Consider the following 16,165-nt stretch of genomic DNA (forward strand, 5'->3'; position numbering starts at 1 on the left):
GGGATGTTTCTCCACGCTCTGCCATATCAGTGCGGCTTGCTGTTGTCTGACACCAACCTCTCCAGTTTTATGAATTCCTTAGGGGTGCCAACAGAATATATTTCTGGGGCAGATTTCATTACGTGACCTCCTGTAATGTGCTATGTTGGAGATTTGGGGTTTTAAACAAACAGAAAAAACACATAGTTTTCACATATAGATTCAAAATAACAATAACAAGGTTTATTTTGAAAGCTGTTGCCTGTACAGAATACAAACTGAAACTAAAAGCGGGAGCCTCTAAAACATCCCAACGACATCATCAAATCATGTCATCCGCTCTTAAATTAATCCTGCAACAACTTAAATACATAATATCCCTCTCTCTTTACTTCTATGGTTATGACCACAAATTATTATGATGTTATGCATCGGATCAATGACATTCTAAATACAGTACCATGCAACATCAATCATTATACATAGTCAATAAGAAAGTCTGATCCACTGATCTTTGGAGTAGGGTTGGTGTGGATGTTATTCCAAAAGGCAAAAACTTTTATAAGCCACTGTAAATATGCTTGTGAAAGATCAATCTTGCTGAATTTCTGCGCACCTGATAACTCAAACAAATCCTCAATTAAAAGGAATTTGATATTGATCAGTAGACAACACTGGATTTATGATTTTTTTTTTTAAAATCACCATAAAGTACAAACTGTACATCTGGTTCCATGTCAGATACAATGGGGGTAACCCAGTCACTCATTGTAGCCAGCACAAAGCAGTGTTAACAAGTCATACAAATGCTTCTTTGACATTGGCACCGCTCTTGCTTTGAGATTTTTTGGTTGGCTATTAGGCTTTATCTTGAGTTCACTTGAACTCCCTTCCTTGAGCCAAGTGTATTTTCAAAGACACGTATATATGCAAAAGTGCTGTCGGTCTGTTTTGATATCGACCAATCTGTTTCAGCACTCCAGTTAAGTTTAATCTTCTCCAACCAGAGCTGGAAATAGAGCAAGAAAATTACCACAGAACACGGTGAGTGGCAACTCTGCTGTTTTTCCCTACAATGACCCTGAATCTCCCTACAACCCTATAATGACCATGGATCTCTTCCATTTAGGTCCTTAAAATTACATCAACTGGTTTTAAAGGAAGATACTTCAGCTTTTTTTGATATGTGGTCTCAGGAATTAAAGATACAGCAGCACCAGTCTCAACCTCCAACCAATAGGTTGTCCACGTAAGTTCAGAATCAATACAATTCATCCTTTATAAGATGTTCAGTTGGAGTTCTTTAAATTTCTGGACATTCTCTTCTTCACAGTTGTAATTCTCTCTTCCATGTTGTAAATTCTTTGTAGAATGCAACTTGTTCTTCTTCTTGAAGGTACCAAGATTCTTCTGAATATTTTCCTCAGAAGAAGCTGATCTAGACCAACATGCTTTTGCAATGTGACCCATTTTGAAACAATTCTTGCATTTACTCTCTGAATGGCACATTTTGGCATATCTGTGACATGCTTGTTGTTATTTTGACCCTTTTATGTGCAGTTCCCAATTTGTGGATCTTCATTTCTGAATCAAATTGTGAAGCCTCTTTAGCAGCCAGTTCCATCAAGACTGCAATTTCTATTGCTTTCTTCAAAGTCAAAGCATGTTCAGTAAGCAATCTTCTTTGGATAGTCTCATTTTGAAGTCTACAAACTAGACGATCTCAAAGAGACTCATCAAACTCACAATGTTGTGCCAGTCTTTTTAAGATTGCCACAAACTGAGCAATGCTTTCACCTTCCATTTGCTTCCTTTAGTGGAATCTGAACCATTCTGCGATGATCAGAGGTTTTGGGGAATAATGCTCTTTGTCAAGTAATTGTAAGTTTTGTTTCCTTGTTTTGCTGGATGAACCAAGTTCTGGAACAAACTGAAGGTTCACTTCCTATTGTACTGAAGAAAGCTGGTATGAGAAACTCTCTTGCAATTTTATTCTCTTGTACAAAGTACCAAAACCATTTTGCATAAGAACTCCATGATTCATTTTCTTCCTTAAAGGACACAAGGATCCTAACTGACCCACCATTTCTCTTATAAAGTTATAATGGAGTTACAAAATAATGGAACCATGTCACTTGACAAAAAAAAAAATCCATCATTGATAGCACTCCAGAAAACACATCAGTGCGGTGGCACTACATATCTAAATGAGGTCTAACTGGAACCCTTCCAGTCAAGGAACATTCATCATCTTTTTAATGATGTCTGAAATGGCTCATTGCTGCAGTACCACTTGCCATCAGTTTATGTTTGTCATTGTGTCTGTGACTGAAACTATTCATGATGTGGAGATGCCAGTGTTGGACTGGGGTAAACACAGTAAGAAGTCTCACAACACCAGGTTAAAGTCCAACAGATTTATTTGACAGTAAACACCACAAGCATGGTCATCTCCATGCATGAAGTCTGGGAAATTGATATATTCTATAAACAGTGACTATAAGACTAAAGATATTTGCGGATGAGAAATATGCAAAATTATGTTCATCATTGCAGGTTTTCCTTCCAATTACACCATTTTTTTGTCTTGTCACCACAATGATAAGAGGTAATAAATGTAACACACCTGTCCACATGTTCGAAAATATATCCTCAGCTGTTTAACATATTCTCTGTTGATTGTTATGAGATGGAGTTTTCGGGGTGGCTGTGGCTTTGTGTTAATTAATTATTATCAGTCATGTTAACTTCAACATAGACAGAAAGACTATACTGCCTTGTATCACAATGTTTTACAGGTTGATTGGTTATATTTGTATTGGCTACACTGGTTTTGGAATGTTGCTATATTGGGCTCTACTGGAAGATTCCGCATTGTGTCCAACTTATGATTTTGTGCGCATTCATTAAAATCATATTCACAGATCTTGTTATCAAATATTTAATTGTGTTTGATTTTCAATCTTCAGCTTCTCCCTGAATCAGGCATAAAGAAGATGCTCTGCTCCAGCTCACTGGTTGAGGGAGAATGAGAAATTGGACTGGTCCCAAGTTGAACCAGTTGTTAAGGTGGGACAGAGATCATAGGAGGGATCCTGCACAGGTTGGTAGGGGATAATTTTTTTTAAAGGACCCAAGAACAGTTATTCCACTTGTCTATAGTAGAGAAGTGAATTGCATCACATGGCCCTAGGCCTATACAAAGTCCACTTTTAAATTTTCATTACTGAAGCAACTGCTGTGAAGTCAGCTAAGGTTGACCAGATCCAAATATGGAATCATTGTACTCCCTAGCAACGAACACAACAAATACATCTATATTCCCCTAAGATTCAAAGACATATTGTATGAAGTAAACAGCTATGAGGCTTTAACCATTTAGTCTTACGTCCCAAATTAACGTCGTTTTTAACTTGTAATGCTTTAAAAGACCAGTCACTTTCTGTCAAATTATATAACAGCTCTATGTATCCTTTGCTGAGGATTAAGTTCTGTAATCAGTTTTTATAGCTATCCGTATGACTCTATTCAATTGAATGTATCATGCTGTATTTTGTAAGTTGATCCCACTATCTCAGATCTAACACGCTAATCATTTTTACGTATTGACTTTATATTCACTTTGTATAAGTTTTATGCATGAATCTTGTCATTTCTGTATTGGTTGAGGCTGTATGCCACTCATACTGCTGTACTATTTTAAATTAAGTTGTACCAAGTACCAGCAGTCACTCTAGAGCTCCACACCAGTAAGCAGTTCTCTCAACCAAAACGCACTGATAAGCACATATCTTAATGAGAGTTCTACAGGACATACAATATTGATACCTATATATCAATTAGGCACTTGGGATTATGAGCCTAATCACTGAGTATTATTGACATTGTACCTCTTTAATCTCAAACAAATGACACTAAAGCTACCTTAACGACCCGATTATCTCAGTAGAAAGTCATAAAATTTAATGAAATAATGGAAAAGTTATATTGTGTATTTAATGTGGTTAATGTAGTTTCATCTCTTTTGGTATAACGTCACGTGATCTGTAGTGACATAAGCAGAGATATTCACGGACTTGTGATTCTTCCACCTTAGACTTGGAACCAGCAATACCTTCTTAATAAACCTGCATTATGTTTCACTGAAACCCATTAGTGGGCACTTAATTACTTTTCTTTCTGTGGTAGTTATTGGTTGATATGTAACAAGTTATAATGAGGGGGACAGTCCCACAAGTAACTAGACACATTGGAGACGCAGTCAGGAGACGGCAGGAAATGAAATGACCATCGCTCTTAAGAACCAATCTGATCACACCCTACCTTAAAAGGCTCAAAAAAAAAACAAATTAACATAATGAGAGAGTAAACTGATGGATTTGGAGATTGAACATAAGAACATAAGAAATAGGAGCAGGAGTAGGCCATCTAGCCCTTCGAGCCTGCCCCGCCATTCAATAAGATCATGGCTGATCTGTTGTGGCTCAGTTCCACTTTCCCGCCCTCTCCCCATAACCCTTAATCCCCTCTCTTATCAAGAACCCATCAACCCGCTTCTTAAAAATATTTAGCGAGGCAGCCTCCACCACTTCAACGGGCAGAGAATTCCAGAGATTCACCACCCTTTGAGTGAAGAAGTTCCTCCTCAACTCCGTTCTAAACCGCCTCCCCTTTATCTTGAGGCTGTGCCCCCTAGTCCTAGTGTCTTTTTTGAGCGGGAAGAGTCTCTCCACCTCTATCCTATCCATCCCATTCATCATCTTATACGTCTCAATGAGATCTCCCCTCATTCTTCTAAACTCTAACGAGTACAAGCCTAGTTTATTCAGCCTCTCTTCATAGCTCAATCCCCTCAACTCCGGTATCAGCCTAGTAAACCTCCTCTGCACTCCCTCCAGGGGGAAAATATCCTTGCGCAGGTGCGGCGCCCAAAACTGCACACAGTACTCCAGCTGCGGCCTCACCAATGCCCTATACAGCTGCAGCAAGACCTCCCTACTTTTATATTCAATCCCCCTCGCTATGAAGGCCAGCATCCCATTCGCCTTCCTGACCACCTGCTGCACCTGCAAGCTGGGTTTTTGCGACTCATGCACAAGGACCCCGAGGTCCCTCTGCACCGTCGCCTGCTGCAGTTTTTCGCCACGTAAGTAATAGTCCTTCCTACCATTCTTCCTACCAAAGTGGACCACCTCACACTTGCCAACATTAAATTGAAACACCCAAAAAAACTAACAAGACGCTGGCCAGAATTTTCAGGTCGTTTGAACTGACAGGATCTTCTAGTTCCACCGATGGTGTACCCCCGTCACAGGTTTCCTGGCAGTGAGGGGTGCAATCAATGGGAAACTCCACTGACAATGTTGGATACAGAAGAACCCATTGCCAGCCAATGACAGACCGCCTTTGTTTTGTGGCAAATTGAGCAGAAAATCCTACCTCCTAAGTGCAAAAGGTTTTCAGTTAAGGGCTTTTGTCCTCTTCCTTCCATGAGCAACTTCTCTTTTCTGCTGCCCTTGCTCCATTTTGCTGCTGCCCACTATCTTTAGCAGCTTCATCAAGGACCTGCTCTCCAAAGAAAAGTTAGAAGAAGGGATGTTCACATATGATTGCATAATGTTCAGCACTATTCACGACTCATTAGATACCAAAGCAGTCTGTGTCCATGTGCAACAAGACCTAAACAAAAATTCAGGCTTAGGCTGGTAAGTGGTAAGTAACTGGTAAAAAAGAAATAAATAATGCTGGCTTTGCCAGTTATGTGACAGCCCAAGAATATTTTTTTAAAAAATTGTTGTTTCTGTTAATGCAATATTGTTACTAGAAAACAAGTATTCGAAGAGGTTAAGTTCCATGAACAGCCCACTCCCAAAATTCTACTGAATGGTTCGTTATCATGGTAAGTTCACCAATGGAGTGGGCATCATTTGCTAGGATAAGAATTTTGCTTTGCTTTTGTTTATAACTTTACCAGTAGCAATGCAATACCACAGTATTTGTTGAATCATTGAACTTGCATTTGTTTTATAAACATTCCAATGTCTCACAAATCAATTGGAAATGGTGCTTGACAACATTGTCCTGTCAACTGCTAGCTAAAATCGTACTGCACTGCAAATATATCTACAATATATACATGGTCCAATTGATTATCTTTAAGAGACAACTAAAAAGGATATCTTGCCAGAATCATTCAATATTGTTCAGATTAGAAACTCAAGTGTTTTATGAAGCCCACCTGAATTCTCTCTCGTTCGTATGTCATCCTATCGCTTTACATGATATTTGTCCCAGCTTCTTCAAGACATGTCAGACAAAATAATTTTCTGGCCTCGAAAAGCCAAAGTGATTGGTGTCTCAGAATGACGCAGAGCTGAATTTCTCATTAACTCATTACCCTTGCTCCTCTTTCTCACTGTGACCTAGCTTGACACTGATTTAGTCACAGGAATTTGATTCAATGTGCACACTCCTCAGTAAGATTTACTTTCAAGCTAACAAAGCTTTTGTTCCTGCTGCATTAATTTGCCACTTGAGCTGGCGGTCTAAAGTTCCTGGCACCGTTACTTGGTCCCATTCCTGTGTGTGAGTTCTCCATGGTGCTGATTTAGGATGTGTGTTTGGGTTGCATTGTTCGGCCATGTCACAACCGGAACTTATTTAGCTCAGTAGTGTCTTTTTTTGGTGGCTGCTCATATATCTGGCATTCATGTTTCAGACAGATACGAAATGGCATCCTCAATATTCTTCAAAGTGACTCATACCACTGTCATCTCACCTTTCAAAACACCTTGCCTGAGAACCGACAAAGGCTATCTCCAGTGCAGTAATATAAACGGAGGGCTCAATCCTTTGCGGCGAAAAATTCTACACCAGTTATCATCAGGTCGACCACGTTCTTCTGTGAATGTAAAACAAAATTAATATGAATTATTCCTAGTAACCTTTAATTCATGTGCATTTTGCATCGAAACAATAATGGTGTAATAGTAGAATGATTGCATATGTATGGAGAGAGGTTGTAATAGCTTGATCCATTACAAATGTACATCATGAGAAAAACAACTTTATTAACATAATAATTAACATTAGAATTAATAACATACCATCATCAGGGTTTGAATGGTCTAAATGTGTAATTAACTGTAATTAAAATTAATTGTGTAGCACCCTCCAAGTACATACTTTTTTTTTTAACATCAAAGTTATTAACATTACACCATCAAGGCTTTCATTTGTTGAATGGCTAAGAGGCCAAGATTAATTTGCAGCACTCTCTAAATAGGACAACACTCTATTTGTTCATGGGGTGCACAACTTCACAGATAAGGGCAGCATTTACTACCATCTCTAATTGTTCTTGAGAAAGTGGAGTGAGCATCTGCTTGAACTGCTGCAGTCCATGTTAGTGTAGGTACACCCACAGGTAGGGAAGTTAACTGGGACTTCGAAGATAGTTGGAAAATAACTGATGCCCAACACATTTTTGGGTAGATGTGTAATCTCTTTTTATCTCTGCACCAAAGTATATCTAAAATGTACTTCTCTGTCAGCTGTGGATCTGTTGGTGGCACTCCTGCTACTACCATATTGGAAGTCTGTGGGGTGAAGATCTGATCCAAGACTTAAGCTGAAAAATCCAGACTGACAATCCAGTGCAATATTGAAGGAATATTGCACTGTTCAAAGTTCTGAAGATTTCAGTTCTGGTCTCAGATGATTGTCTGTGTGGAGTTTGCATGTTCTCCCCATGTCAGCATGGGTTTCCTCTGGCTGTTCCAATTTCCTCCCACAGTCCAATGATGTGCAAGTTAGGTGGATTGGCTATGCTCGATTGTCCGTTAGTGTCAGGGTGATTAGCAGGGTAAATACATGGGGTTATAGGAATAGAGCTGGGTGGGATTATTGCCAGTGTAGACTCAATGGGCCGAATGGCCACCTTCAGAAAAGCAGCAGCATAATCAAGGACCTCATGCACCCTGGCATACTGTATTCCACCTTCTTCCGTCAGGAAAAAGATACAAAGTCTGAGATGATGTACCAACCAACTCCAGAACAGCTTCTTCTTCACTGCCTTCAGATTTTTCAATGGACCTACACTATATTAAGCTGATCCTTCTCTACACCCTAGCAATGACTGTAATACTACATTCCGCACTCCCTCCTTTTCTTCTCCCCATGAACTCTCAATGATGTGTTTTCTCAGTATAATACACAAGAAACAATACTTTTCACTGCATCCCAATATATGTGACAATAATAAAACAAATCAAATCATAGATTCTATGATTTCCAACATCTGCACTGTTTCGCTTGCATTATTTTTCTTGCCCCACTCTCCCCGAGCCCAAACATCCTCCCTTGCAAAAGCCATTTGCACCCCAGAACTGAATTAGTGCAAAAAAACCAAGTTAGGGACAAAATGCTCAACTTTCCCAATTGCGGAGAGGTGATGGACTAATGGTATTATTGCTAGACCATTAATCCAGAAAGTCAGTTAATGTTCTGGACCTGGGTTTGCATCTCACCACAACAGATGGTGGAATCTGAATTCAATTAAAAAAATCTGGAATTAAGAATCTACTGATTACCATTGTTGATTGTTGGAAGAACATAAGGCTGTGGAGTACAGGAAAGAGATAGAGGATCTGATGAAATGGTGTGATGCAATAATCTCTCCCACAATGTCAGTAAAATGAAATAGATAGTCATTGACTTCAGGAAACATAGTGGAGGACATGCACCTATCTACATAAATGGTGATGGATTGGAAATGGTTGAGAGCTTCACGTTTCTGGGTGCCCAGATCACCAACAACCTCTCCTCATCCCTTCTCGTTGATGCTACAGTTAAGTAAGCACTCCAACACCTCTCCTTTCTCACGAGGCTAAGGAAATTTGGCATGTCTGCTACGACTCTCACCAATTTTTACAGATGCACCATAGAAAGCATGCTTTCTAGCCAGATGTATGGCTATCCTTACCTAGTATGACCTACATGTGACTCCAGAGCTACAGGAATCTGATTGACTCTCACCTGTCCTCCAAAATGGCTAAGCAAATCACTCAGTTCAAGGGCAACTTTGGATGGGCACCCAGCCACCAACACTCATGTTCCTTAAATGAATAAAATAAACTTTCCCAGTTGAGGTTGGCTCCAACCATGGATGGGCAGATGGTGTGGTGATTGATTGACAACTCCATGGACTAATGGGGATACCTTCCCTAAGGAAGTGCAGAATGATTTGCCCCACTTAGCCCATTTCTTCATGTGCCATGTACAGTTAGTCCATCCTGGACCAGATTCCACTCTCTCAATTCATCTGGTTCACTCATGCCCCTTGCGGACAGGAAATCTGCCCTCCTTACCTGGTCTGGCCTACTTGTGACTCCAGAGCCACAACACTGTCCTCTGAACAAGGGCAACTCGGGGTGAGCAATAAATGCTGGTCCAGCCAGCAACGCCCCAATTCCGACGAATGAATGAAAAAAAGACCGAAGTGGGCACCCACTGCGAGCGGAGTGGTGATTGATTGATGGCTGCGCGGACCAATAGGCGACCGCAGCGGTGACAGGGCTTTGGACCAATGAGGAGAGGGTCTGGCAAGGCGGCGGGGCCTGAAAAGAGGGCGTGGTCTGGAAAGGGGGCGGATCTGGAAAGAGGGCGGGGTCTGGAAAGAGGGCGCATTCTGGAAAGGGGGCGGGGTCTGGAAAAGGGGGCGGAATTTGGAAAGGGGCGGGGCCTGGGGGAGTCGCCGGCAGCCGCGTCCCGGGGAGAGGGCGGCAGGTGCGCATCGCGCTCGCCGGCTCGAGCTCCCTGGCCAACTGTCAACACATTCAAAATGACAGGTGAGGCAGCTGACGCCGATCGGTTTGTTTCTTTTAAATCTAGTCGTTGGCAATCGCGTTGATCATGAATAGCCCCCGACCGATATAAATTATTGTTAATTCTCCCCAGCCGGAGCCGGGCCTTGGGCCCCCCATTTCCCCGGCGGGGAGCTGTCCAAGGTGGAAAGAAATAAAAACAGGAAGCTTCTCCGGCGGCGCTTTTAGTGGCTTACCGTGCTATTAGGCGCTGATGTATTAAAACCGAAGGTGTTTCTGTCCCCCCTCCCAGCTCTAAACGGTGCTATTTATTATTGAACTCTTGCTGTGCCCCCTCCTCGCATTCACTCCCTTTCGCCTTCCAGCCCGGGGCCGTTTGCCACCTGACGCATGCGCACAGTGCCCCTGGTCTTGCCCAGCCTCAGGAGTGGGTGAAGATCACACATCACTCTGCTGGCTTTTACTTACCTATTTATTTATGAGTGTCACAAGTGGTTAGCACTACGGCCTCACAGCGCCAGGGCTCCTGGGTTCGATTCCTGGCTGAGGATCATCAAATTCCTACAGTGCAGAAGAAGGCCATTCAGCCCATCGAGTCTGCACCAACTACCAAGCCCTATCCCTACAACCCCGCGTAATTACCCTTCTAATCCCCTGACACTAAGGGGCAATTTAGCATGGCCAATCCACTGAACCTGCACATCTCTGGAGTGTTGGGAGGACCCAGAGGAAACCCACACAGACACGGGGAGAATGTGCAAACTTCACACAGTCACCCGAGGCCAGAATTGAACCCGAGTCCCTGGCGCTGTGAGACAGCAGTGCTAACCACGGTTTCACCGTGCCCCCAGCACCATCCCCCCTCCCCCTGCCTCCCCAGGCTTGAGACACTGTCTGTGGCACATCTGCACATTCTCTCCATGTCTGCGTGGGTTTTCTCCAGGTGCTCCGGTTTCCTCCCACAGTCCGAAAGATGTGCTGAATAGATGCATTGGCCATGCTAAATTCTCCATCAGCGTGCCCTAACAGGCACCGGATGTGGCAACAAGGGGATTTTCACAGTGACCTCGTTACAGTGTGAATGTAAGCTTACGTGTGACGCAAACTTTCAAAATAAACTGTAAAACTTTAACTCTGCAATGAAATTAGTGTGAAAACCCCCTACCCGGTGTGGGAGGGAGGGAGGCAGTAATTTGCCTCTTTTGTGTACCTGGAATTGAATAAATTTTATAGAATCATAGAAACCCTACAATACAGAAAGAGGTAATTCAGTCCAACGAGTCTGCACTGACCACAATCCCACCCAGGCCCAACCCCCATATCCCTACATATTTACCCACCAATCCGTCTAACCTATGCATCTCAGGACACCAAGGGCCATTTTCAGCACGGCCAATCAACCTGGGCTGTGGGAGGAAACCAGAGCACCCAGAGGAAACCCACACAGACACGAGGAGAACATGCAAACTCCACACAGGCAATGATCCAAGCTGGGAATTGAACCCAGGTCCCTAGAGCTGTGAAGCAGCAGTGCTAACGACTGTGCTACCGTGCCATCCGTAGGCTTTCTATTGAGCTTTACAAAGTCCATGTAATTTAATTCTAGTCCTGTGTTATTTATTTTAATATAAGTAACTTCCATTAGTTTGATTTAACAGTGTTGCTTATCTCTTTTCCAGTTCAACAACATTCAGATATTCACTTAGACAAAATGATAGAGAGTTTGGCAATTATTTGTTGCCGCACAACATTTGTTTCTGACATATTTTTCCACATGATGTCTCTAATTGATTGGGAAGGAAGATGTAAGGCAAGGATTCATTTGTACTATTCCAAACAGTAAAAATGAACATAATTGACAGACTCATCTCTCTTGCCTGATAAACATTCTGTAATTTAGACAGACCAGATTATTGATGAATTGTTGGTGCATTGCACTGGCATGGCACATTCATTTGACTCCGCAAGAAGGGAGATGACTAATGCTATACACACCAGCAATCATGCTGGTGGTGCAAACACAGCAACAAAGTACCTGCTGAAGAAGCAGCACAAACAAGTGAATGGACAGTCTCGACGAACCCGATCTACCTCACCCATGGGCAGGGTGATCCTTATTACTGGTACTTCTCCAGTTGAAGGTAAGGGTATAATATCTGGATAATAATATTATAAGTAATGAAAACTGTCCACTTCACAGTTAATTTTAAATTGGATCAGGTTACAGAGATACTTAGCAGTTTGACTGCCTTTAAAGCTTTCAGTCATAGTGCAATAAATTAGAGCTTTCTTTGACTTCTAGGTTCTGAGTAGAATCCAGTTGAAAATTATAATCTGTAAATCTGTTCCCCTTAGTCCAAAAACAACATACCGTGGAAGCTCAAAATCTGAAATAAGCACAGAAAATATTGGAAAAACTCAGCAGGCCCGATAGCATCTGTGAAGAGAGAAACAGTTAATGGGTGGGATTTTACACACTCACAGTAATGTATTTTCCAATGTTGGAAGCTGCTTGCCTTGACTAGCAGTGGGATCTTCCTGTCCTGCCAATGTCCAATGTGTTTTCATTCTTTACTGGCCACACCACTGGGGAACCCACTGCAGGAAGGTCACCACTGGCAGGACTGGATGATCTTACTGCAGGATGGGCCAGAAAATTCAGCCCAATGTTCAGGTTGTGACTTTTCTTCGGAGCTGGGAACATGTTTTAATGGGTGCTCTGCATCCAAAGAGTCAGCAGGAGATGTGTCCCTGCTGATGTTGGCTGTTCTTCAGCCATTTAACTCTCTGACTATTGCCCCTCATTTGGGAAAATTAAGTTCTTCCTCAGAAAGTTGCCAAGCATGTCTGGAGGCCTCTGCTAAACAGACAGGCAGTCCCAAGAGCCAGTGATAGAGCTGGGATTTAGCTAAGTGCTGAGCAGCGTCATGGTCACAGTGGGGCTGTGAAGGGTGGCTGCAGGGGTGGTGGATGTCTTAATACAGAGACCAAAGGGAAGGGAGTATCCAAGGGTGGAGAAGGGAGGTAAAGACCTTGGTGGTATCAGTGTCCCACAGGGAAAGAGGCCAGTGAAGGTGCTTTCTCTTGCCACCCTCTCCCCCAACCCTCCCCACCCTGATCACAAGGCATGAGCATGGGTAAACCTACTCACTCCTCCTCCTCCTTACCATTTCCCCCCTTCCCCAACTGCCACTCCCATCCAACATCCATGACCCCCTACCAAATCTGAAAATTGAAGATGGATGGAAAACAGCCCTTAAATGGCAACTGATTATCCACTTAAGGGATACAATTTGGGTGAGGGTGGGCAGGGGACATAGGCCTCGCACTACCCCCACCCCAGCCCCAGAAAATTGACCATTAGTCAGGACATAAGAGTGAAGTTGGCGGCAATAAGGCTACCCAGGTCATTTTCCAGGCCCTCTCCCCTCTTACTTCCTGTGGGTGGGAGCCTATTAAATTCTGCCCTGAGGAATGTTAGAAATGTAGGTGAAATGGAAGGTAGAAAAGGAACAAAGGGAAGGTCTCTGCATGGGTGCAGTGTGTGAGGCATTAAATGATGCAAGAACTGATGGGGCACAACCAAAGAGAGTAGTAATAAGGACAAATAAAGAAACAAACAATTGGTCCAGAAAATGATTGACTGGCAGAAGAATGAACCATTACCATCTGAAAGCCAAGTAAGATAACCCAAGATTAAGGCCAAGACATAAAAAGAAAACAAAGTGAAATGGGGGAAATGAAATTATGGTGTGAATTTGTTGAACTCAGTGCTGTCTGTCCAGTTGTCTGTAACATGTCTAATCAAAAAATGAGATACTGTTCATCGAGCTTGCATTGAGATTACTTGGAACACTTCTTTTTCTACCCATCCCTGTTAACCCACGTAAAAATTTCCCAGTTCTGATGAAAGGCCACATCCTGAACTGTTAATGCTGTTTCATGTAAAATGAGTAAAGCTTCAAACTACATCTTATTGGGGGGTAGAGTAAAAAATGTCGATAATTTGTCATTGTCAATAAATAAATTACTCAGAGGATTCGTTATGCAGGAGGTTTGTGTTAGAACACTCTGCAAAGGGTTTTAACGGTGAATTTCTTTTGTGACCTGACCAGATATCTGTGCATTTTTCATTGGCGTTTCTTCAGTTTTCCCAAAGGCACATTAAGTTACACCAGGTGAGACAGGGCATGATCAAATCAGTAAACTGCTTTATTTTATAGTAAGGCGACACATAGAGGAAAATAGATATAACAGAAATGCCTAGTTACATACAAACACACATGTTAGGAGCAAAAGTATACCATTTTTAAATGTTTATTTATTTATTAGTCACAAGTAAGCTTATATTCACACCGCAATGAAGCCACTATGAAATTCCCCTAGTTGCCACACTCCAGCTCCTGTTTGGGTACACCGAGGGAGAGTTTAGCATGGCCAAATCACCTAACCTGCACATCTTTTGGACTGTGGGAGGAAACCAGAGCACCCGGAGGAAACCCACACAGACACTGGGAGAATGTACGGACACCACACAGTCAGTGACCCAAGCCAGGAATCGAACCTCAGCCCCTGCTGTCTCACAGCACCAGTACTAACCACTGTGCCACCATGCCACCTTTGGCTCCTCGATCCTGCTCTGATTTTTTTCAATTAGACGTGTTACAGACATCTGGGGGACGATTCTCCCAAAAAAGCTAAGTGCTGAATTTGCAGGAAAGCTGGTGTAAATCATGCTGGTTTTCTCAGTGGGAGTTCACACCAGAATCTCCCACAGTCTGTGCAATGCAGAGCTCACAATTGTGAATATAATTAAAAGCTCGGGGGGCAGGGCCTATTCACGCCAGAGACTGACAGCTCCGGGCCTCTGCACATGTGCAGTGGCCCCAAACTGTCAGCCTGCAGTTTGTTGGCCAGCTCAATCGCTGGCCAGCCTGGGACCCTTGCAGTGCTGTCCTCCCCCCCAACCCCACATGGCCCCCATGACCATTCCTGGGCCAGCCATAACCCCGGACGCCCACCCCCCCCAATCCCGGAACACCCAATCTCCAGCTCTCCGCCCTGCCCCAAAGCAGCGACAATCACCCCTCCCCCCAGCATATCTCCTCACTCCCCCCATGGGAGACCTCACCTCCCGGCAAACCTCCCCCTCCCCCATGGGAGGCAAACACCCCCCATATCCCCGGCAGACCACCCCTCCTTCCTCCAGCCCTGATTGAACCCAAATGCAAAGTGGCAGCAGGATCTCCCACCCCCATGGATCATCCCTAGGCCCCCCAGGCCCTGCTCCCTTGGCACTATCCAATGCCAGCTGGACACTGCCAAGGTGCCCATGGGCATGGGCACTTTGTCCCTAGGGCAGTGTCAGGAGGCACAGGCTGGCACTGCCAGGGTGCCCATGCCCAGGGACACAGACCCCACTGCCCAACTCTCTGGGGGGCCCCAATTGCCCCCCTTCACTCCAGCTCATTCCCTGCAAGTGGGGAGCTAGTCTGAACCCTGCTGGAGTGAAATTGCACTGATGAGGTGGGAGATGCTAGTGGGCCCAGAGACTTCAGTCCCAGGCCTGGTAATGACATTAAAATAAGTTTAAAAATAGATTAAAATCACTTAGCTGTTGTTCCCGTTGGTTTCCAGTGTTGTCCTGATGGAAAGTGTAGAATTATACTTTGTGTGTGCATCTCTGACAGTGTCGGGAACACGTGCGCGAATCCTGTGAATCAGCCTACACACGATTCTCCCAGCCCGCCTCAGTAAAAGATTAGCATGTCGGAATAGGAGAATCACTCCCCTGGACTCAACATTTGAGTTCAACAATTTCAGATAAGGTGTAATTTGTGATCAAGTAATCATTAAAATTAAAATAATATGCAGCAATTAATCTTACTTAAACAAAACAACCTGTGTCATGTCTTACAGCCAGGACAGGATCTGTCTCTGTTCAATCCCTTATCTTTTCAACGCTCAATAACCCTTTTCTCTTTGATTTTGTGGTGCCTGTGTTCTGATTTATAAAAGCTTTTCTCATAGTGCAGCCAAGGACAAAATATTTCCCAATACAATGGGGTGGTTGTCTTTCTAAATATCCAGACAAGTTAATGAATCATTTGCTCCTTTTGGGAAAAATGTCTGATTCACATAACAACTGTCCTTCAACTGACTTCAAATTCACAATGAAAAGTCTGACAACACCAGGTTTTAGTCCAACCTATTTATTTGATAATATACTCACAAGCTTTCGGGTTAGTCCCTTCGTCAGGTGAATGGAGAGTTCTGGCCTCAGACAGAGCATATAAAGCACAGACAGTTTAGAGATTACTGATTAGAATGCGAATCCTTACACCTAACCTGCTGTTCAAGAC

General features: G+C 43.2%; 1 protein-coding gene and 1 long non-coding RNA gene across 3 annotated transcripts in view; one reads left to right on the plus strand and one right to left on the minus strand.

The window, feature by feature from the left end:
- Positions 1-323: 323 nt before the first annotated feature.
- Positions 324-10,129, minus strand: LOC145354484 (uncharacterized). 2 transcript variants are annotated; one of them, XR_013888861.1, is made up of 4 exons: positions 10,040-10,129; positions 6,758-6,880; positions 5,419-5,544; positions 324-1,924 (listed from the first exon to the last, which is right to left on the minus strand). It is a non-coding gene; the product is annotated as an uncharacterized LOC145354484 (long non-coding RNA). The 2 variants fall into 2 exon arrangements; XR_013888860.1 differs by lacking the exon at positions 324-1,924 and having other exon boundaries at positions 5,210-5,544.
- pdzd7a (PDZ domain containing 7a) overlaps positions 9,741-16,165 on the plus strand; it is a 90,090-nt gene continuing 83,665 nt past the window's right edge. Inside the window, exons 1-2 of the mRNA XM_080205883.1 lie at positions 9,741-9,827; positions 11,483-11,944. Of these exons, the coding sequence (XP_080062009.1) occupies positions 11,746-11,944 (199 nt within the window). The 5' untranslated portion in view covers positions 9,741-9,827; positions 11,483-11,745. The remainder of the gene's footprint in view (positions 9,828-11,482; positions 11,945-16,165) is intronic.

Source organism: Carcharhinus amblyrhynchos, chromosome 17, assembly GCF_965287045.1.
Source record: "Carcharhinus amblyrhynchos chromosome 17, sCarAmb.v2.hapA, whole genome shotgun sequence".
NCBI lineage: Eukaryota > Metazoa > Chordata > Chondrichthyes > Carcharhiniformes > Carcharhinidae > Carcharhinus > Carcharhinus amblyrhynchos.